The following is a 23,625-nucleotide window of genomic DNA, read 5'->3' as shown; positions in this document are numbered from 1 at the left end:
TCCCATTTTATTCCTTGTTTTCAGGTTGTCTTTGTAGTTCTCTGTTCCTTTCCTCTTTTCTCTTGCTTTTTTTTTTTTTTTTTTGATTGATGAGTTTCTATAGAGCTATGTTCGGCTTTCTCTTTATTTTTTGTGTATATATTGTAAGTTTTGAGTTTGTGGTTGCCATGAGTGAACCATATAATTTGTTTTTAATAATAAAGCTGAAACAGCAGTAGCCTCACATAACAAAGATATGATCATATGCACATGGAACTAGTAGATGTTTTATTGTACTCCAATTCCTTGGTACGTGGCCATCATTCTATATACATATTTAATTAAGCAGAATACCTAAATATGCTGGATACATAGAGTGTTAAGATGCTCTCTTAATGCCTGACCAATGATTTATCAAGATTTTGAGAATGTGGCTTTTTCACTAAAGAATCTCAACCCAGAAGTGATTTCACTAAGTTCAGCAAATAGCCATCATCATAAGCATAGTATGGATCAATTATCATTACCTAAGTACACATTTTCATGTGGACTGTGTAAATATGCCTTGTATAGCATCTTAACCAACTTACAATGTAAGTTGTAGATACCATGAGCAGACACTATAAGGACACCAAAAAAAGGATGGAATGGGGATGCACAAGAGGATTTATATCACTTGCCAATTATTTTCTACTTTGTCTCTTCCTGTGGTTTCAAATTTTTATCATGAGTGTGCATAACCCATATAATTAAACACGCCACACAAATGTTTTCTAAAAGGCTAATATATCTCCTTCTCCTTGTTTTTCTTGCCCATTAAGTACAACTCTATGAGCTGACAATTTGGGGAAATGAGACTACATTAACTGTGCTAGCTAATCTGCCTATCACTATACAAATAAAGTCAGTTTCAAACAGTGTATGATACCATATAATAAGTCAATGGAAGCACTTCAAAGCCACAAATTGCTTGTGGTTGGATGTGGAAGATAATATAATGATTTGTAGTTGCACAAAACCTTTCATCTAAGAATTTAAAACAGCTTCACACTCATCATCTCTCTAATCCACAGCACCCTTCCGAAGTAGACAGGACACCTGCCCCAGGTAATCTAAGGAAGCAGCAAGCAAAATTAAGGACGGACTCCTAAAGACTTAATTTACAGTCATCTACATTTAATCAGTCATCTACATTTTTATAGCAAAGCAAGATGAACAGGTTCAGAGAGTTTACAGGACATTCAGTAAAACTACAGAATAAAAATTCTTAACCAAAACTAATCTACTTTGCTTAGCAGACTGGCTACTTAGAAAAATATGAAAGTGATTTTACACCTATTACAAAAGTTGTTCTTTGTTCACAGAACAACAGACCCAAGCAACCAGGAAAGTTGAGGACTAAATTTGCAAGCCCATTTAAGTAAAGATTGTCTTTCTTTCCTTGCCAAATTCCTTTCATGTCATTTAATGTTAAATAAGCAAATATTTTAAGTGAAAAAGCTTTATATTTTTGTGCTTGGATCAAAATAATCCCCCCTTGATCTTCCCTAAAGAGAAAACACAAACCTTGATCTTGGAGTCATTTTTGTTGGCGTTGGCACACCTTCTGAAATTTTATATGGATTCTTCAGGGGTGATATGTAGATGTTCCCTCCAGGAATCCGCAAAGGTGAACTAGAAAACTTGTAAGGGCTTCGAGGAATGTGAGGTATTGGTGACAAGGTAGGGGGCTGAGGCAAAAATAAAAAGTAGATTTTAAAAAAATATTTTAGTAAGATCCATTACTTTATAATTAGATTTTTCCCAATCAAAGGATACTTCCAACGTACCCTGGTAGAAGCATACTGTAAAATATTTGTTTTCAGTCTCTGCATGAAGACCGAATTATAGAATACTATAATGGAATCATACTCCTCTTCTCTGATCAAAACACGTTTGAATGTCTGAGGAAGAAGAATAAAAATACCTGTTAAGTGAATTGGGAAATTTATCCCTTTAGATTTTCTTTTTTAATAGTTCATAATATTTTTTAGCAGTAGGAATCACATACTGTACAGGAAAAAATAATCTGAAAAAGCCTTCTCAGGTTTGGAATATAGCTGTTTTACCAGAAGAGAAATGTCACAGATTTTTTTAATGTAATATTATTACATGTAAAAGTTTATTACAAATATCCTGTCTGTTGCAGGGATATAGTATTCCTTATGAACTTTATAATATGAATGTGGATACTAAAGTGCCTTAACTTTCCAATTCTATTTTAGTTACAAATAATTAACCAATAACATAAAGGTAAAAAATTGCTTTGTGAATTTATATAACAAGGTCAGAATGTATATCTAATTAATGACTTACGTTATCCATATTATAGATATAGATATAACCAAAAAAATCTTACCATGAAAGGTTACCTACCTCCTGAACAGCATGAGGAAGATCCTTATATGCTGTTACAATGATTTTGAATTTAAGGTCTATATTCTTCACTTTGCATATGCCATACATGGAACACATCATAATCTAGTAAATCAATACAGTACAAAAATATCAGAATTTTGTTACCTAGTTGTGCTCTAAAAAGTACTGTTCTCTTTCTTTTAGTTTCAAAAAATGGACATTTAAGTTCCTACAGGATTATCTTTTCCTATCCTGAGCTGAGTCTGAAACTTGATGTGAAGTGTTTAGCCTAAACTATGTTTAAAGAACAAAATGCAAATAATCAAATCTTGATTATTAGAACTGATCAGGGTTTGTAAATAACCGTAACTTGACTCCTGTTCTTTAGATTTTTTTTCCCAGAAAAGTTGAAAATGGAATCTGTTAACCATGTAACTAGCACTTAAAAAAAAAAAAAAAAAGAAAAGCCAGTTGTTATTAAAGGTTCAAACTATCAGATAAAATACTGATGGTGGTAAGGAGTTTGGAAGGGGGCAGGAGAGAGTCTTCGTATTGTAGGTAATATTCTTGATTTGGATGCAGGTTATACAGATGAACTCAGCTGAATTTGCATTAAGATATATTCTTACGACATGGATGTTTCCATATGCATTACATTTCAATAGAAAGGATATTTTAATGTAAAAATAAGATTTGAAAGAATTCCTTACAAATTAAAAAAAACTTTCATTTGTATGAATTTTATTGTCAAATTTAAGTACTCCTATCTCTGCAAAATTCTTGCTCATATCTACTATTGCCAAGAATACCTACTCATCATCCCTTGTTCAGCATCCTACTAATCCCAATTCTATTATTCTTCCTATTCAGAATGCCATCCAATCCTTCTTTGCTAATTCACATTTTTCTCCTACTTCGATTCTTTTCCTAAGTTACCTCTCAGCAAAAAATCTTGATTTCAGATACCAATCTCTTTAGAAATCCTTAGCACTATTGTCTTACTACATTGTAGAAAAGTACAAGGCAACTGAGTGCCTACTTTCAAAAATCCAACATACTAGAATTTATACAATCAAATATACTCTTGTAAAATATACTATATTCTTGTAAAATATACAAATACACTCATATAAAATATACATATACCCTAATACACTAATCCACCATTTGCTGAAAATATCATTCTTATTGGGAACATTACCACTGACCTTACAGAAATAAAGGGATTATAAGGGAAGATTATGAACAATTACATACCAACAAAATAGATATTTAAGATGGAATGGAAAAATTTAAGAAAAGACACAAATCACTAAAACTTACTAAAGAAGAAACTGAAAATATTGAATTGAGCTTGAATTAATAATCAAAAACTATCTGCAAACAAAAGCCCCACCCACCCAAGATGGCTTCACTGGTGAATTCTATCAAACATTTAGAAAAGAACCAATACCAATTCTTCATAAACTCTTCTGAAATTAGAAGAGTTATTATTATCCTCACTAATTCTGTGAGGATAGTAGTACTCTAATATCAGAACCAGACATCAAAGGAAAATTACCATTATCTCTTATGATTATAGATGTAAAGCTCTTTAACAAAAACAAGCTGAATACAGTAGCACATCAAATGTATTATATACTGTGACCAAGAAATGCAAGGTTGGTTTAACATCTGAAAATCAATTAATGTAATATACAATAAAAGGGGAAAAACCCCAATAATTATTTCAATAGATACAGAAAAAGCTTTTGACAAAATGCAATACACTTTTGCAATAAAAACAACTAGAAATAGATGGGAACTTCCTCTACTTAATAAAGGGCATATATAAAAACTCCATAGCCAACAATACATTTAATGGTGAAAGATGGAATGCTCTTCCCCTAACATCAGGCACAAGATAAAGCTGCCCTCCTCTCACTACTTTCATTCAACATTGTATTGGAGGTTCTATGTCAAAACAAGTTGACAAGTAAATGAAGTAACAGTTATCTAGATTGAAATGGAAGAAATAAAGCTATCTCTATTTGAAGATAATATGAGCTTATATATTAAAAATCTTAGGAATCCACTAAAAACTATTAGAACTGATCAAAACTAGGCAAAACTGCAGGGTAACAAGATTAATATATGAAAATTAATTGTATTTCTATACATTTGTAATGAATAATGCAAACAGGAAGTTAAAGAAATAATTCCATTTACAATAGTGTTAAAAGGAATAAATGAGGCATACGAATTTAATATAACAAGTTCAAAACTGTACTCTGAAAATCTCAAAACATAACTGAAAAAAATTAAAGAACATCTAAATAAAGGGAAAGACATCACATCACATGTTCATGGACTGGAATATTTAATATTGTTAAGATGACAGAGCTTCTCAAATTGATCTATGATTCAGTACAATCTCTATCAAAATCCCAGTTGGTGGGCAGCCCAGGTGGCTCAGCGGTTTAGCACCGCCTTCAGCCCAAGCTGTGATCCTGGAGACCAGGGATCAAGTCCCACGTGGGGCTCCCTGCATGGAGCCTGCTTCTGCCTCTGCCTGTGTCTCTGCCTCTCTCTCTCTCTGTGTCTCTCGTGAATAAAAGTAAAATCTTAAAAAAAAAGAAGCTTTAAAAAAAAAATCCCAGTTGGCTTCTTGGCTGAAAATTAACAAGTTGATCCTAAAATTCATATGGAAATGCAAGCTTCAGAAGAGTAAAACAAATCTTGAAAAAGAAGAGAAAATTTGTCCCTATTTCTTTAAAAAAAAAAATAGATCGATTTATTTGTTTGTTATTTTAGGGAGAGAGAGAGAGAGCACACACACATGTGCACAAGAGCCTGTGTGCGGGGGGGTGGGTGGACAGAGACTCTCAAGCAGACTCCCACTGAGCGTGAAGCCCCACATGGGGCTCTATCTCATGACCCTGAGATCATGACCTGCGCTGAAATCAAGAGTCAGATGCCTAACTGACTGAATCACCCAGGCATCCCCACATTTGCCTATTTCAAAACTATTACTAAGCTACCGTAATCAAGACCGTATTGTACGGGCATAAGAGGAGACATAAAGATCAAGGGATTACAATCAAGAGAACAGAAATGAACTTTTACACATATACAGTTAGTTGATTTTTGACAACTGTCAATAGAGAAAGAAAAGACTTTTTAAGAAATGGTGCTGGAACAAGTAGTACTCACATACAAGAGTGAAGTTAGACCCCTATCTCACACCATTCATAAAAATTAACTCAAGATGAATCAAAATGTAAATGTAAGAGCTAAAAGTATAAAACTCTTGGAGGAAAACAAAGATAAATCTGCATGATCTCTGACTTAGCAATGGTTTCTTAGATATGATATCAAAAGCACGAGCAACAAAAGAAAAAATAAACATGATCAAAATTAAAAACTTTTGTGCCTCAAAGGACACCACCAAGAAAGTGAAAAGACGACTCAGAGAACTGGAGAAAATATTTGCAAATCATATGAAATAAGGGACTTTTATATGGACTACATAAAGAACTCTCATAATTCAATAATAGGCAACTCAAAAAAAAATTACAAATGATCTGAGTACATATTTCTCAGAAAAAGATATACGAATGGCCAAAAGGACATGAAAATCATCCTCAATTAACAGCATTAACCATCAGGGAAATGCAAATCAAAACCATAAAGAGATGTCACTCTATACCTACTAGGATGATTATAATCAAAAAAGCATGGGGATGCCTGGGTGGCTCAGCAGTTGAGTGTCTGCCTTCAGCTCAGGGCATGATCCGAGGATCCGGGATCAAGTTCTGGACCAGGCTCCCTGAGAGGAGCCTGCTTCTCCCTCTGCCTGTGTCTCTGCCTCTTTCTCTCTGTTTCTCTTATGAATAAATAAATAAATCTTTAAAAAAAAAAAAAGGGGCATGGGGGGGCAGCCCGGGTGGCTCAGCGGTTTAGGACCACCTTTGGCCCAGGGCATGATCCTGGAGACCCGAGATCGAGTCCCACATCAGGCTCCCTGCATGGAACCTGCTTCTCCCTCTGCCTGTGTCTCTGCCTCTCTCTGTGTCTCTCAGGAATAAATAAATAAAATCTTTTTTTTTTTTTTTTTTTTTTAAAAAAGGACTATAGAATGGTGTGATATGTTGGAAAAAATCTGGCTAGTCCCTCCAAGGTTAAACACAGAATTATTACATGACCTGGCAATTCTACTTCTAGGTATATATCCAAGAGATTTAGAAACATGTATTGACACAAATATTCATAGCAAGATTATTTACAATAGTCAGAAAGTAAAAGACACCAAATGATGAACAGATAATTATGATGTGGTGTATTCACACAATGGAATGTGATTTGGCAAGAATAAGGATGAAGTACTGATACAAGCTAGAAGACAGAAGAACAATGAAAACATGACACTGAGTAAAAGAAACCAGATGCAAAAGACAACAGATTATAGGATTCCATTTATATAACATGTCTCAAATAGGCAAATCTATAAACATAGAAAGATCCGTGTTGCCTGGGTCTGGAGGGAGTGGGGGAACATGAAGTGAGTGCTGAAAGGTATGGCATTGCTTCTTGGCACAATAAAAATGTTTTAAAAATGATTTTGGTGATGGCTGCACACCTCTATGGATATACCAAAAATCACCCGACTGTATACTTTATATGGGTGATTTGTATGGTATATGAATTTTATCTCAATAAGCTGTTATAAAAAAAACATTATTCTGCCTACAGAAAAGAAAAAGGAAGATATGAGAGATCATTCTCTGTAAATTAAGACATTCATCTGTTAGTTCATTCATTCATTCATTCATTAGGCACTGTTTTAGATTAACTTGTTAAGTCTCATGCTTTTTCCATACTAACATGAAATTTAGTTTACCCCAAGACAGAAAAATCCTCAACAGTTTCTTCAATGATTTCTGTAAAGATCTTTTATGACATTAAACAAGTTACTGAAATACTCCCAAGCTCTAGAGCTCTAAGGATTATAACAAAATTATTAAAGGTAGCCAACAAATGGATATATATTAAGTCTGCTAAATTGATCTAGCTTATTTGAATCTAATCTTTTAAGAAATCAGTACACAGTTAACAAACAAGTAGAAGAGAAGTGCATTATTTTCTTACCTGATCCAAATGCCTGTCTCTCATGAGTTCATACTCATTTTGCAGTGTGTGCTGAAAAAGGGTCCAGATTATGTGTTCTAGTTCTGGGTGGTCAGATAGAAGGCGTGCACACAGCGTATTTAGTCGAAGATAAGCTAGTCGGTACACTGCAGAGATAAGGGGAATGAGTCATGTTTATTATTCATTTTGAATTTCAAGGGTATTTTTCAAAACATTAAATTGCTGTAAACACAATGCTGTTAAACAGCATTTTCCCCCCAAGTTTATTTAAAGCCCAGTTAGTAAACATACAGTGTAGTGTGGGTTTCAGGTGTAGAATTTAGTGATTCATCACTTCTATGTAACACCCAGTGCTCATCCCAAGTGCCCTCCTTAATCCCCATCACCTATTTCACACCTATTTCACCCACTCTCCCATCCATCTCCCCTCTGGTACCCAGAGGGGTAGTTTGTTCTCTACAGGTAAGAATCTGTTTCTCAGTTTTCCCTTTTTTCTTCCCCTATGTTCATCTGTTTTATTTCTTCAATTCCATATATGAGTGAGATCATATGGTATTTGACTCTGACTGACTTACTTCACTTGGCGTCATACGCTCTAGCTCCAACCACATCATTGCAAATGGCAAGATTTCATTCACTTTTATGGTTGAGTGATATTCCATTGCGTATATATGCCACATCTTCCTTACCCATTTATCAGTCTGTTTCCAGAGTTTGGCTTTTGTAAATAATGCTGCTATAAATATAAACACTGGGGTGCGAGTATCCCTTCGAATTAATTACTATTTTTGTATCCGTGGGGTAAATACATAGTAGTGCAATTGCTGGATTGTAGGGTGGTTTTATGATTAACTTTTTGAGGAACCTCCATATTCTCCAGAGTGACTGCACTAGTTTGCATTCCCACCAGTAATAAACAGCATTTTAACAGGAACCTCACTTCTATCACTATTTTTTTTCTACCACTATTTTCCTAATGTATAAATAATTCCTACTCCTAGGACAGAGCTAGGTATGTAGAAGGCAAAATAATACTTGAATACTAACGTAAGATTTATTTAGAAAGTCTATAAAAAAATACTACTGCAATATAGGTTTGGATAAAAGGAATCCACAAAATTTAATTTTCCCAACTACTTTAAATATAATGACTCTTGTTTTAAATGTACCTTTCAAAGATGTGCATAAAGTAATCAGGATTTTTTAGTTAATTGTCTCCGTGGTTCTCACTTCAGTATGCATCAGACTAGTCTTGGAAGGCTTGTTAAAATAAAAAAAAATTTTTTTCCATTTCATCCTAGAGCTTCTGATTGAGTAGCTTGAAGATGGGGCCTAAACAAAGATTTTCCGTCCTACAACTTTCCAGGTAGAAAGTGGATTCTGCGGGATGGGGACCACACTCCGGAAACACTGCTCTAACTTAAGGATTATTTTAAAACATGCCCAAAAAAAAAAAAAAAACATGCCCATAAAACTCCGTATATTTCTGACTCAAATAAAATCAGAAAAAAGATTTATCACAGAGGAATCTGGTCTTTCATGTTCCTTCAGAGAGCTTCAGTGTGTGTGCACATCCATATACAGCAGACTATTAAACAACATGGGTTTTTTTCTGATAAATACAGGACAGTACTAGTATTTTCCTTATGATTTTTAAAAAATTTTTAATTTATTTATCTGAGAGAGAGAGAGAGAGAGAGGGAGGGAGGGAGGGAGGGAGGGAGGGAAGGAGGGAGGAAGAGACACAGGCAGAGGGAGGAGCAGGCTCCATGCAGGGAGCCTGATGTGGGACTGGATCCTGGGACCCCGGGGTCACGCCCTGGGCTGAAGGCGGTGCTAAACCGCTGCGCCACCCCGGCTGCCCCTCCTTATGATTATCTTAACAACGTGTTCATTTCTCTAGCTTACTTCATTGTAAGATGTACAGTATATAATACATATAACACATAAAATATGTGTTATTCAATTGTTTATGCTCAATTGGTAAGGCTTCTAGTCAACAGTAGGTTTTTAGTAGTTTCTGGGGAGTCAAAAGCTATATGAGGATTTCTGACTGCATGGGGGGGATCAGTGTCCCTAACCACCAACGTTCAAGGGTCGGCTGTATATACGCATGCACAGACACCCCTGCTCCACCTCATACACATAAAGTCAGAGAATGCCACACCAGCTAACTACCAGGAAATGTGCCTACACTAGACCACAGCACACTTACCATCTTAACTCTACAGCCACATCGATAGCAAAAGTAATGTCAGGGGCAAATATTTCTAAACATAAACTTGAAAGTGTTACAAAAGCAGCAACAGCAACAATAACAACATCTAACACTTTGAGTGCTATGTGCCAGGTACTGTTTGAAGCATTTTATGTATTAATTCATTTAAACTCAAAAACCTTATGAGGGAGATTATTACAAAACATATTATTATTATCATTTCCACTTTACAGGTGAAAAAATTGAGGCAGGGAGGTATTAAGTGACTTTGCCAAGGTCACACCTAGTAAGCAGAAGAGTCATGATTTGAACTTAGTCACAGCCGGGTTCCAGAGTCCTTCTTTTTGAAAGAAATCATCTACTAACCTTTTTTGTAAAAAAGTGAAAGGGAGGTAGATTTCAATGGCTTCTGAGTCTGGAAGGCTGAGGTTGCTTGTGCCTCTGTGTTTACAGTAGAATTTACACGTATAGTTGATCCTTTTTTCTTTGGGGATCTTACAGGAGAAAGATACCTAGACATATTCAAAGGAAAAGTCTTCATTTGACATTCTCAAAGAGTCTCTCTGTCTCTATCTACGTCTCTGTTTCTCTCTTACACTCACACAGAACTGTACACATACATCTGAACATATCTATTTAATCTTATTCTGTACCAAATTCCTTCTTTCAGCAAGCTATTTTTTTAAACTCTTATTTAAATTCTAGTTAGTTAACATACAGTGCAGTATTGGTTTCAGGAGTAGAATTCTTTTATTTTTAATTTTTAATTTTTTTTATTGGAGTTCAATTTGCCAACATATAGCATAACACCCAGTGCTCATCCTGCCAAGTGCCTCCCTCAGTGCCCGTCACCTCATCACCCCAACCCCCAACCCACCTCCCTCTCCACCACCCCTTGTTCGTTTCTCAGAGTTAGGAGTCTCTCATGTTCTGTCTCCCTTTGATATTTCCCACTCATTTTCTCCCCTATCCCTTTTATTCCCTTTCACTAATTTTTATATTCCCCAAATGAATGAGACCATATTATGTTTGTCCTTCTCCGATTGACTTACTTCACTCAGCATCAAACCCTCCAGTTTCAGAAGTAGAATCCAATGATTTGTCACACACCCCTAGTGCTCATCATATCAAGTGCCCTCCCTAATACTCACCACACATCTAAGTCCATCCCCCACCCATCTCCCTCTGTCAACCCTCAGCCCTCAGTTTGTTCTCTATCTTTAAGAGTCTCTTACAGTGTTTCCCTCTTTTATTTTCCCCTTCCCCCATGTTTACCTGTTTTGTTTCTTAATTCCACATATGAGAGAAATCATATGGTACTTGTTTTTCTGACTTATTTCGCTTAGCATAATATACTTTAGCTCCATTCACCTTGTTGCAAATGACAAAATGCTTTTCTTTTCTTTCTTAAGTAATATTCCATTATACACACACGCGCACATGCACACACACACACACACACACACAAGCACCACATTTTCTTTATCCATTCTTCAGTTGATGCATTTGGACTCTCTCCATAATTTGGCTGTTGTTGATAATGCTGTTATAAAAATCAGGGTGCATGTGCCCCTTCAAAGCTGTATTTTTGTATCCTTTGGGTAAATACCTAGTAGTGTAATTGCTAGATCCTAGGGTAGTTCTATTTTTTACTTTCTGAGGAACCTCCATATGTTTTAATAGAGTATCTGTACCAGTTCCAGCAAGCTATTTAAACACAGGCTGGAAAAGATACAGCCTAATAGGAAATCTAAGCTTGTCATTATCATTTCTACCTATTTTAATAAATAGCTTTTTCTGAGAGTTACTGCTTTATTGAAAAAAAGCTGCATATGCATATATATTCAATTTTAATAATTATAGTGAGTTTGAGATCATAAAATAACTTCAGGTCAAAAGAATAAGTTATTGATTCCAAAATGGTGTTGTCATGTTTCTGATTCTCCTCTTAAAAAATGTTTCATTTTGGTTCATATAGATGATAAAACCTAAGTTACACAAACACCACCTAAATTACCTACTACAGAATTGTTTACAATACTTCAGATAACATTACCAAGGAAGAATTACACCTGTATACTAAATATGTTAGGCATAAATCAATCTAGAGATATTAGTAAGTATTCTCTCAATTTCTGACATTATACCACCCTTATATTGCCTTTTATAGGATAATCAAGATCTATATTCTAATTTTGTCTTAGTGGCTAAGAAATAATTCTGAGCAAGAAAGAGGATTTGTACTTTACTATAGATAGATGTTTCTACTATGTGTAGTGTGTCACCTAGTACATTAGGAAAAGGGAATCACCATCCTAATCTTAGTCTACTTCCAATCTTGGATTTCCCTTCAATTCATTAATTCACAATACTGTAGACAAACTTAATTTTGATAGGAGTTGGCCTCCCTGGAGTTCTAGATGCAAATATTCAACTACCTATAGAACATCACTACTTGAATCTCAAATTTAAGAAAGCCAAAGGGGAGCTCCTTGATTTCTTCCCTGTTTTTCCCATCTCAATAAATGGCTCCATATTACATCTAGTTTCTTAAATCTAAAACCTAGGAGTTATTTTTAATTTCTCCCTTTTCTCAATTCCTTAAACCCAATGCAAAACCAAGTCTTATTAAATCTTCCTCTAAAATACATCCTAGGGATGCCTGGGGGGCTCAGTGGTTGAGTGTCTGCCTTTGGCTCAGGTCATGACCCCAGAGTCCAAGGATTGAGTCCCACATCGGGCTCCCTGCAGGGAGCCTGCTTCTCTCTCTCTCCACTTATGTCTTTGCCTCTCTCTGTCTCTCATGAATAAATAAATAAAATCTTAAAAAATAATAATAAAACACATCTTAGATCTTTCCATTTCTTTCTATCTCTCTGACATATCTTAGACCAAGTCTCAGTCCACTGAAACTGTCTCCAAACTGGTCTTCCTACTTCTTCCCTGTCCTTCTCCAAACCTACCTGGACTTCAAATTAACAGTCAGAAAATGGCCCTTTTAAAAATACAAATTATACCAAGCTGCACCCCTAATACTTTCCTATTACCCTTCTAAAATTCAACCCCTTCTTATGGCCCATGGAAACCTACAAGGTCTGGCCTCAGTTTGCCTCTTGTCTTACACCTCCAACCTCCTCTTGTTCATTTTACTCCAGCCACACTGGGATTTCTTTCTGTTCATTGGAGCAGCTAAATTTGATCTGTCTTAGGGCCACTGCACTTGCTGTTTGCTGTGCCTGGAATGTACATGATGCAGATTTGTGCTTAGCCAGCATCCACGTGTCCTTGAGATCTCAGGTCAAATACCACTTTTCATAAAAAGCTTCCTTAAATGTTCCTACACTCTCAGTTTCTCTCACACCACTTTATTTCCATTATAGTACTTAGTATACTCAATTTTTTAAAAGTAATCACTACTCCCAACATGGGGCTTGAACTCATAACCCCAAGATCAAGAGCAGCATGCTCTACACACTGAGCCAGCCAGGTGCCCCAAATTTAGTATACTCTAAAAACACATCATGTATTAGTTTATTTCCCCCATAATGTAAGTGCTATGAGTGGAAGAACCTAGTCCATCTTATTCACCTTTTATTCCCCGTGCCTATAGAATGTCCTGGCACTTAGACAACTGCTTAAATTAAAGAAAAAGATAAGGCTTGACTTATTTATATTTGTATGTAATCTAGCAAACAAATGTTATGTGAAGGCAGAGGCACCATATGCTAGAAATACCTTGGATACAAGTTAGCATGGAAAGGACATCTTTGGAAAATAGTCCCTGAACTAATCACAGAACACTATACTGTCAATTCCTAGACAGAACTAAATAGAAACAGTATTAGGCACATTTCTGTGAAACGCAGAGTAGATAGACTGTTTAAGAGCATAAGCTTTGGAGCAGATTGCTTGGGTTTGATTTCTACTGACTTTTATTTCTCTAATTCCTATTTTACAGATAACTGAGGCTGACAGCAGTATCTACTACCTTATGGAGTTGTTATGAAGATTAAATGGGGAAAAGAAAATCTCGAGTACTTAGGCAGCTGTCCAGCACATAGTGAACCCTCAGTAAATATTAGCTATTTGCTTTCTTCTTCCATCATCATCATGATCATCATCATGTATTCATCAACTGATTTAGTCTCATATCTCACCCTAATCCCTATCCTATACCTCACCCCTGAAAGTGTTTCCTGCTTTCCCGGTGTTACACTTTGGGATTTATGCCATTTCTGACTCTTGGAACACTTTGTGTCTCCTTCCTTCTCTCTAGAAATCCTATTTTCTAATTTTTAGGCCTAACTAAATTGCCATCTCTACCATGAAAACTATTCTCATTACATCAACCCTGAGTGATCTCAGTAGCACTCTGTACCACTATATATGATCTTTGAGTCATGTATCTTACATTCCTGCTTCTTCAAAGCAAGAACGTCTTATTCAAAATTCTATACCCTACAGTTTCAATATAGTATCTTGCATTATACCATGCTCAAAACCTATTTGCAGATTGACTGAATAGCATATGTTCTACTTACATATCTGCTGCAGTGTGATTACTCTGGAGAGGAAGGTTGAGAGTACAAGCAGATTCAAGGTGATCAGCTGGTCCTTCTCGGTCTTTTGCTTGTTTAATCAGATCAAATAAAGGTGAATCCTATATAAACAAAATGACATTAAAACCACATTGGTAGGTATGATTTTCCCATGTACTCACTAAAATCATATGGTCTGACATGGTGAGCACTACAAATTTAGTCACAATTGACAGCAGCGATTTAGAATCAGAGATCTTTCTTTTTACTTTGAAAAAACGGATTGCCAATTTTTGTTTTATATACATGAAATCGAAGAGATGTGCTTTGCATGCAAAATTTAAGGAGGTATTCACTTGTACGTGCATTGACCCTCCTATGAAATCTGCCCTTTGGATACTGAACACCAAATTGATAATGAAAGTCAGTTAATTTAAGATACACAGGCAAAACAGAATGATATGTCACTTTGATGGTTTGCTTAGACCCGAGAATTAAAGCACTTTCACAGTTTACAAAGGTAATTCAAATGTATTATCTCATGTAATCCTCAAAATAAGTCTGTGGATTAAGTATTATCATTATTCATTTTATGGATCAGAAAACTTGGCTATTTTAGTAAATTGTGACTGAATACTATATTATGCAGTAAAATTATTTTCAGAGTATAGGATAATAATGTGAGGTTTATAAATACAGAAATCAAAACTCTTTTAAGCTTTTAAAAAAAATAGAATAGCTTCCTACAAGTATTAGAATATGACATATTAAAAACATTTTATTAATTTAACTATTATTTTTCATCTTATCCAAAGGATTTACTGAAAAAGAAATCTATATTAACATCTGTTATTAACAATAATAATTACCAATTAGTAAATGCTTACTGCATGTACACATTTAGTTTTCACAAAACCCTATGCTGTCGGTATACTATTCCCACTTGAGAGAGAGAGAAAATGAGGCTAACAAAAGGATTTGAACTTAGGCAGCCGGGCTCCAGAGTCTGAGCTCTTATAAAAAGAGAGCAGCAATAAAACAAGTGCATGAATTAACTTTACCGAGGCTAATCCTGTATTACGCACTATTTAATAAAGTGAACTGTTCCTGATAATCATTCTTCAAGCAGAAAACAACACAGTCATACTTACTTAATCAGAGAGGACTATCTACAACTACTACAATATTTGCTTAACCTAATTATACAATTTACCAAACAGTGAGAGCTTATATAAATTATTAGTTCCTTTTCCAGAGTAACTGTTTGATATAATAAATACCAAAACAATACAATGATGAACAATGAATCAAATTTCGACAATGCTGAACAATTTATATTATAACCAGTTTGAACAATGGTAGTTAGCATTGTTTTTGAAAAACACGCTTGTTAAATATTAGAAATTATGCAAAAGAGGCCCAAAATTTGAACTAGATTTTCATTAAAAGTGATCATTTACAGCAATTTTTTAAAAGTCTCTTAAAACAGCAATCCCTTTGTTAAACTGTAGACTAAAAGCAAATATTTTAAGAACTTGAAAACCTTAAATGTTGTATCAGTTATATACAACTTTACATATACAAATATTTCAAACAACTGTGTACCCTAAAATGTATTTTTTAAAGTGTTTTCTAAATTGATATCTTCATCAACTTTTTAAAAAACAATGAGAAGTATATATAACAACTTGGGTAGATCCTATTTTCTTTAATTCAAAGTAAGCTATTTTGTGGTATTGGGTATTATTTAAAGTCTTTCTTAAGTCATATTAAAAATGTTATATTTTGTATTTGTCGCATTATTTTTAAAATATTGTTTTAAGAAAGTAACTCTTAACTCAAAATTAGCCAAGAATTCTAAACCTGGGTCAGGGTTTACCTGAAGATGTTTGACATATCTGCTCTGGATAGGCAGCTCTAAGTGCAAAGGCAAAATTTATGCAATTAAACTAAGACAGCTGTTTTTCTAAATGAAATATTACAGGAGTCAAAAGTCCTCTCCCATCAGTACTAGCTTCAATGGCCACAGCAAGTATATCCAATGTGAGCTTCCTCTGTTTTAACAATCATGATAAAATCATGTGGAAGAGTCATTATTTGTATCATTTACCCTAAAGGCTGTAGGAGTTACTGTTCCTAATCCAAAGAAGAGATCTTATTCTAACTGAAAGCATAAGAAAACCTATAATGAATATTTGCAAAATGAATAAAAATTCATACAGCAGAGTTCATATTATAAAGGGAACTAATACAGTATGAGAAATGGACATTCAAAGAGGAATAGGGCATGAAAGCTTGTTAAAGGAAACTAGCATGTCTGAACATGATGAAAATCAAGAGTATTTTGTCACACTTGGAAGGAGTAGAGGATTATGACTGAAAAGGAAAGGACAAGATGGGTGGATAAGAGTTCAAAGGTGAAGAATAAACATGCTTGCCATGCTGAAGTGAGGAATCACCAAATTACAGATGATAATGCTGATGAGAAGAATTTGTAAAAAAAAGTAAAAGAATGAAAACATATATCCTATGATTAAATAATCACAATAAAAGTCACCTTTCTCAAATAATTCCAGGGCCTCTCTACCAGAGAATCAAAACCACCAGATTTTTACCTTTGAGATTCTAACTAGTATCCTTTACATACCTACATACATTATTCCATGACAGCAAATACTGCAGCAGGTTTAACCTATTCATAGCACCCAGGTTTTGTGTCAAAAATTATTTCATGACTAGACATTGAATTGTTTTCAAGAAGATGAAACAAACTTAGAAACTTAAGCTAACATCAGTGAGGGATTTCACTGGCCTGGGCTTTGCTGCTTCTACCTTTAGGTGGACATACTCCTGTGGTTCTCAAAATTTCATAATTCTTCAAGTTTCCAATCTGAAGCTGAACTAGTTCTGAGTCATCAGGAAAAGGTTAATTGGCTTGGGCTTAGGCTCCTTGCAATCAGTGTTTGTTGATATGCACATTTACTATTTCTGCACCTGTTCTGGCTTTGGAAACCCCTTGGCCATTCTTGTCCTAGGGCCTTAAAATAAGGGTTAGCCAAATATGGGCACAACAATAACTTGACATGTAAATGTAAAGGTAATATGAGGTTCTACTGGCACAGCTTAGTTTCAGCACATCAGTATAGCCATGCCAACTTAATGTTTGTACTTAATTAAATCTACAAAGTAACTATGAGATAGTAAAACTGTTAAGTTATTACACTAAAATCTGTGCATTCAAATAAGCACTGTTAAATTGTGTGGTATTTTTTAAGTATAATAAGAGTTCATAATCTCTAATGATTAATTTCAGGTCTATACCATCAGTAGCCTAGGTCATCCCTAGAATGACACTATATTTTATAAGGTTCATTCCTACTTTTTTGATATAGCTTCCAAATTGGTGGAAAGCAGCCTATATCAGAGTCTCCAAGGGAGCTTTATTAAACACAGAGATTTCTCCTCAACCCCTAAAATTCTGATAATGCCAAGAAGGAGGAACATCTACATTTTAGGAAAGTTCCTCAGCAGAGTCTAATTCTAATGCAATCCCACCATTCTAGCTCCCTCCCACCGGATCCCTGCCATGTCTCCTTTACATTTATCTCTCCTCTGCCCACCCCCTCAAGAACTAACTTTAGTTTTCTAATCCTGATATAAATTTCTAAAAACTCTAAAATAGCATACAACTCAATTTCTTGCCTTCTTAGGTTTCAAAAGACATCCTTTCCACCATTCCCTAAATTCTATCTTCTAGAATACTAATAACCCAGGTAAATTTGAGATCAGTCACATATAAAAGTACAGTCTCTGTTGTGAAACTCAGAAATTCCTTAAATCCTAGTATAGTCCAATCACTGACAAAAACTTCTGGTTCTCATTTTCCCAACATGTGGGAATTTCCAGATTTTCCAAATTTACTAGATTTTCCAACATCTAGTGATGACAGGGTAAGAAGATGGAATATTAGAAACATTGCATTAACTTTAGGAGAACTAATTTTTAATGCCAGACCCACAGCAAATATTTGGTGTTGTCTAGTGAGGATACCACACTGTCAGGTATATTAACAACTGTGATCTTTCTTTCTACTATGTCTTATCTTGATAACTATAATTAATGATTTCAAAGCCATTACCACATACTTCATAATAATATTTTACTTCCTTCACTACCAAAATTCTGTCTTCTTGATTCTCTCAATTGAAGAATACTCATTGAGCATCTACTACCGTATGCCAAGTTCTATGCAAAATATTTTACAAACATTTTAATCTCATATAAACCTCATAGTACATCTATAAAATACATACTGTTATTATCCCCAATTTATAGATAACCTGAAACATGGATATTAAGAAATCTGCCTCATGTCATATGGCTAACGAATGGTGGAGCAGGGAATTAAACTCCAGTCTATTTTAAGAGCATGTGCTGTTAGCTCCTATACTATGATATAAATCATGTTCGTTTATTCACTTTCTCTTCATTCTTTGTGCCTACTCTCATGCTTCTAGCTGTGTTGCCATGGTGGTGTTTCCCCCTACAATTAGCTCTATTCCCCACAATTCCATCTACCATTCATTTGCTCATTCCACAAATACTCACATTCCATGACAGGCACTATAGCGACTAAGAAGAATGTAATATTAATGGTGGTATCTAACCCACAAGGTTGTTGTGAAAATTAAATAAACTACATAAAGGGTTTGATACAGTATATGGCACAAAATAAACACTCAGTAATTCTGCACTCCAAGAGTTTATAGATTTGCTGAATGCCAGGCATAGCACCAAGTACTTTATTTATATTATTTCATTCCCCCAACAAACTCTAGGAAGAAGGCACTATTTTTTTTATGTCATTTTACAACTGAAGAAAAGTAGGCTAAGATTAAGTTGCCCAAAGGCACAATTAGTAAGTGGTGGATCCAGGATTTGGCCCCAAGCTTTGTCATTCCAATGCCCTTGTTTTTAATCCTTATTCTAAAGTCTCTAATGAAGGAAATAGTTAAGTAAATAAAAAACAGTAATATAGACCAGTAAGTTCCATAATCAAAGGATACACATGGTATATGCTGGAAATCAAGAGAAGAACATCAAATCTAGATTAGGTACATTAGGGAGAAACATCTGGAAGAAGGTTAAGCCTGACTTGTGTTCTAAAGGTAAAAGTTATTTCAAGTAGAAAGCAGAATAGATGGTTCAGAAACAAGAGAAAATATGGCTCTAGAGAAACTTCCTGTAGCTCCCATAGAGTGAGGAAAATAATACTCCCTCACAGGGTTTGGTGGTTATAACAATTAAATGAGATAATAAGTATAAAGTACTCAGAATGGCACCAGAGACATAAATGCTTAAGACCGAGATGATTCACTCCAAAAAGCTAAAACACAGATTTTATAGCAAGAAAACAGCAGGGGATTAAACTAATTAAAGGATTTTAAGCAGGTGACTAACAGGGTCCAGATGGGACTTTTAGACAGTTCTAAAATAAAATCCCAGTGCCGAGCACATAATGGATACTCAAATATTTCTCGGTGAAATTAAAATACAGCAAATCACCAAGAAGAAATGCTTTCTAATGGACATTAAATATCAGCTGTGGCATGCTGCTAGCAAGATCACCCCAATAATCCCTACCACTGGGTTATTTATACCCTTGTGAAGACCCCTCCTACACTGTACCAGGTTAGTCTGTCTGGTCAATGGCATATGGCACAAGTGATGGCATGTCACTTCTGAGTTAGCTTATAAAAAACCTACAGTTTTAGGCTCCTGGAAGTCCCACGGAAAGAGGTCCACATGGCAACAAAGGGAGCCTCTGGCTAACAACCAGTGAAGAAGTAATGAAGCCTGCCAACAACCATGTGAGTGAACTTTGAAGCAAATTCTGCAAGCCTTAACCTGACTGCATCCTTAGTTGACAACTTGAGGGTCTCTCCTGAGAAATAGGAGCCAAAACCACACAGCTGAGCCACTCCCAGATTTCTGACCTTCAGAAACTGTGAGATAACAAACTTTAGTTATTTTAAGTTGCCACATCTTGGAGTAATTTCTTACACAGCAAATAGATAACTGATATAGCAACTGACTTTTAAAAGACTATAAAGAAGGGATCCCTGGGTGGCGCAGCGGTTTGGCGCCTGTCTTTGGCCCAGGGCGCGATCCTGGAGACCGAGATCGAATCCCACGTCGGGCTCCCGGTGCCTGGAGCCTGCTTCTCCCTCTGCCTGTGTCTCTGCCTCTCTCTCTCTCTCTCTCTCTGTGTGTGACTATCATAAATGAATAAAAATTAAAAAAAAAATAAAAAAAAAATTAAAGACTATAAAGAAAACAGTTAGTGAAATACTTAACTTATGAAAGTTGGTGCTTATATGGGTAGCACTGTATCCATGACTCAGAGAGCAGTTTTTCTCCTGGACTCAGGCAAGCTGTCTCATGTCATTATTTATCTACTTAAATTAACTGTCAGTTAATACTTCACTCTGCTTTGCCACTTAATCTTGGGAAAGAAACCAGACTCTACCAGCAAGATTAGTATAAATCCCAGTGAATAAATAATACACATAGAAAAAATAGAAGCTACAAGTCTACTCTACATGATATTTCATAATTAACATACATTTTTTTTTAAACATACATTTTCTAAGCAAGCATGAACTTCTCCTGAGAGTCAAAGACTTAAAGGCTATCAAGTCAAGGTGTTCCTAAAAGAGATTATGATTATCCAAGTAAGCACAAGGTCTCTCGTTCTTGTAAAAAAATTAATAATAAGAGTGAAAGACGGGAATTGCTATTGTTTTCTGGGTATTTTAAGGAATATTATTGGAGCCACATTACAGGAAATGTTTTTGTACTATCCTAAGCCAAATCATTGTAAGATCATTTTACCCTGCAAAAGGAAACTCAAATATAAAATAGATAATCTAGGGAAGGCCTTGACTTTTCTAACAGTTCTTTCCCATTTTAAACTTTACTTCTTTTTTAATATTGATATTCCTCAGGATATTCTTGCTAATATATGTACTCGTTGAGCCACTATCATGGCTTTAATTATAGCTATATTACTCCCAAATCTACATTTCTAACTAAAGGTACTTGTTCAAGTTCCAGATCAATTATTTCCAACTAGATATCTCAGACCTCTACATGGATATGTGGCAAAAATGCCAAATACTCACATGTTCAAACATTAACATGAACTCATTACTCTCATCACCAATCAGCTATGACTCCTTCAATAAATATCCTCTTTGGTTAACTGTGTTATCAACTACCTAACCACGGACAGTACAAATCTTGGCATTATCCTCAGTTTTACCCAGGATTCTAATCCTTAGAGATTCATGCTTTTACCGTTAATATATTTTTATATTTGAAACCAGTGTCTTGAATAGCACAGAGCTGGGTCTTTCCTTTTTACCTACTTTGACAATCTTTGCCCTTTAATTGGGGTGCTGAGACCATTTATATTTAATGCAATTACTGATAATGGTTAAATACTACATTTATTTGTTCCATCATCATCTTTGTTCCCTTCTTGATAAAGGTGCAAAAGCAAATCAATGGAAAAAGGATAGATTTTACAACAAATATTGCTAGAAAAACTGAATATCCATAAGCCAAAATAAAAAAAACCCTGACTTAAATCTCAAAACTTGTATAAACAAAACTAAAAACGGGGCTTCTGGCTAGCTCAGTTGGTGGAGCATGTGACTCTTGATCTCAGGGTTTTAAGTTCTACATGCATGTTCATGTCAGAAATTAGTTTATTTTTCATATTGTTTAAAATGGATGGTGGCTAAAGTCATTTTTGAGAACTTTATGGTAAAACATAGTTTAAAAGATACAGTAGAAACTATTCTTATCAAGTAGAAAATGTTGTTATCTAATAGGACATAAGAAGCAAAAGCAGTGTTCCCTTCTACATCTTAAAGATACGGTTCCCTGATTACAGCTATGGAAGTATAACAGCAAAGACTTAAGTTAAACCTACATCTTGGAGCACCTGGCTGGCTCAGTGAGTGGAGCATGTGACTCTTGATCTCAGGGTTAGGAGTTCAAGTCCCACTTCGGGTGTAGAGATTACTTAAAAATAAAATCTTTTAAAAAGCCAAATAAACCTAGAGCCTAAGGTTCATTGATGGAATGGATGAAGAAAATGGGCTGTATGCAGAATATTATTCAGATATAAAAAAAGAAGAAAATCTTGCCATTTGGAACAGTATGGATAGACCTTAGGGCATTATGCTATGTGAAGTAAGTCAGACAGAGAAAATGAATACAGTACAATCTCACTCACATGTGGAATTTAAAAGAACCTAAACACTGAGCTCATAGATACAAAGAACAGACATGAATGCCAGAGAGGCAGGGCGCTGGGAAAAATGGGTAAAGGGGCCAAGGTATAAAATTCCATTATAAAATAAATAAATCATGGGGGAAGTAATGTACATGGTGGCTACAGTTAATAACATTGTATAGTATATTTGAAAGTTGCTAAGAGAGTAAATCTTAGAACTTCTCATCACATGAAAAATTTTGTAATTATGTGCGGTGATGAATGTTAACTATACTTTTTATGGTAATCATTTCATAATATATACAAATATTGAATCATTATGTTGTCCACCTAAAACTAATATAATGTTATATGTCAATTGTATCTACTCCCTTTGTCCCATTATGGAATTTCAAATTTTTTCCATAAGCTTCACTGCTAATTCTTTTGGTTCTTCATCTCCACAAAGAACTTAAAGAAACAAAAGGTCACATATTGTGACCCTGTAATGATTTGCAATGATTCCCATACAAGAGACAGATATAATATCTACACAACATGGGTGCATTTCAAAAACATGCTCCACGAAAGAAAAAAGACACAAAAGAGCCCATGTGGTGGAATGGAGTGGAAAGAGGTACTCAGCAAACCTGCTGGGATGAGGACATTTCATGTCGTACTTAGGATGGCAGTAACCTGGATGTATAAATTCATCCAAAGACACTGAACTGTAATATTTTTTTAAAGATTTTTTTATTTATCCATTAATGAGAGAGAGAGAAGAGAGAGAGAGAGAGGCAGGGACACAGGCAGAGGGAGAAGCAGGCTCCACACCAGGAGCCTGACGTGGGACTCGATCCCGGGTCTCCAGGATCACTCCCTGGGCCAAAGGCGGCGCTAAACCGCTGAGCCACCAGGGCTGCCCTGAACTGTAATATTATATCACCTACACCACACACACACTAAAACAATCGTGTGACAGGATGGAGGTGTCAGCTAATGCCATGGCAGTAATCATTGCATAATATATAGATGTATCAAATCAATACACTGCATACCTTACACTTGCACAATGTTGTGTG

The 23,625-nt window shown here is 35.4% G+C and overlaps 1 protein-coding gene across 1 annotated transcript in view; it reads right to left on the bottom strand.

The window, feature by feature from the left end:
- RB1 (RB transcriptional corepressor 1) overlaps positions 1-23,625 on the bottom strand; it is a 141,355-nt gene that overhangs the window by 10,323 nt on the left and 107,407 nt on the right. Inside the window, exons 18-23 of the mRNA XM_041730976.1 lie at positions 14,263-14,381; positions 10,088-10,233; positions 7,504-7,649; positions 2,395-2,499; positions 1,809-1,922; positions 1,546-1,709 (exon numbers count right to left, since the gene is read on the bottom strand). Coding sequence (XP_041586910.1) covers positions 1,546-1,709; positions 1,809-1,922; positions 2,395-2,499; positions 7,504-7,649; positions 10,088-10,233; positions 14,263-14,381 — 794 coding nt within the window. The remainder of the gene's footprint in view (positions 1-1,545; positions 1,710-1,808; positions 1,923-2,394; positions 2,500-7,503; positions 7,650-10,087; positions 10,234-14,262; positions 14,382-23,625) is intronic.

Source organism: Vulpes lagopus, chromosome 16, assembly GCF_018345385.1.
Source record: "Vulpes lagopus strain Blue_001 chromosome 16, ASM1834538v1, whole genome shotgun sequence".
NCBI classification, from domain to species: Eukaryota; Metazoa; Chordata; class Mammalia; order Carnivora; family Canidae; genus Vulpes; species Vulpes lagopus.
The sequence above is the reverse complement of the archived record's forward strand: the minus strand, read 5'-3'. Positions and strand labels throughout refer to the sequence as shown.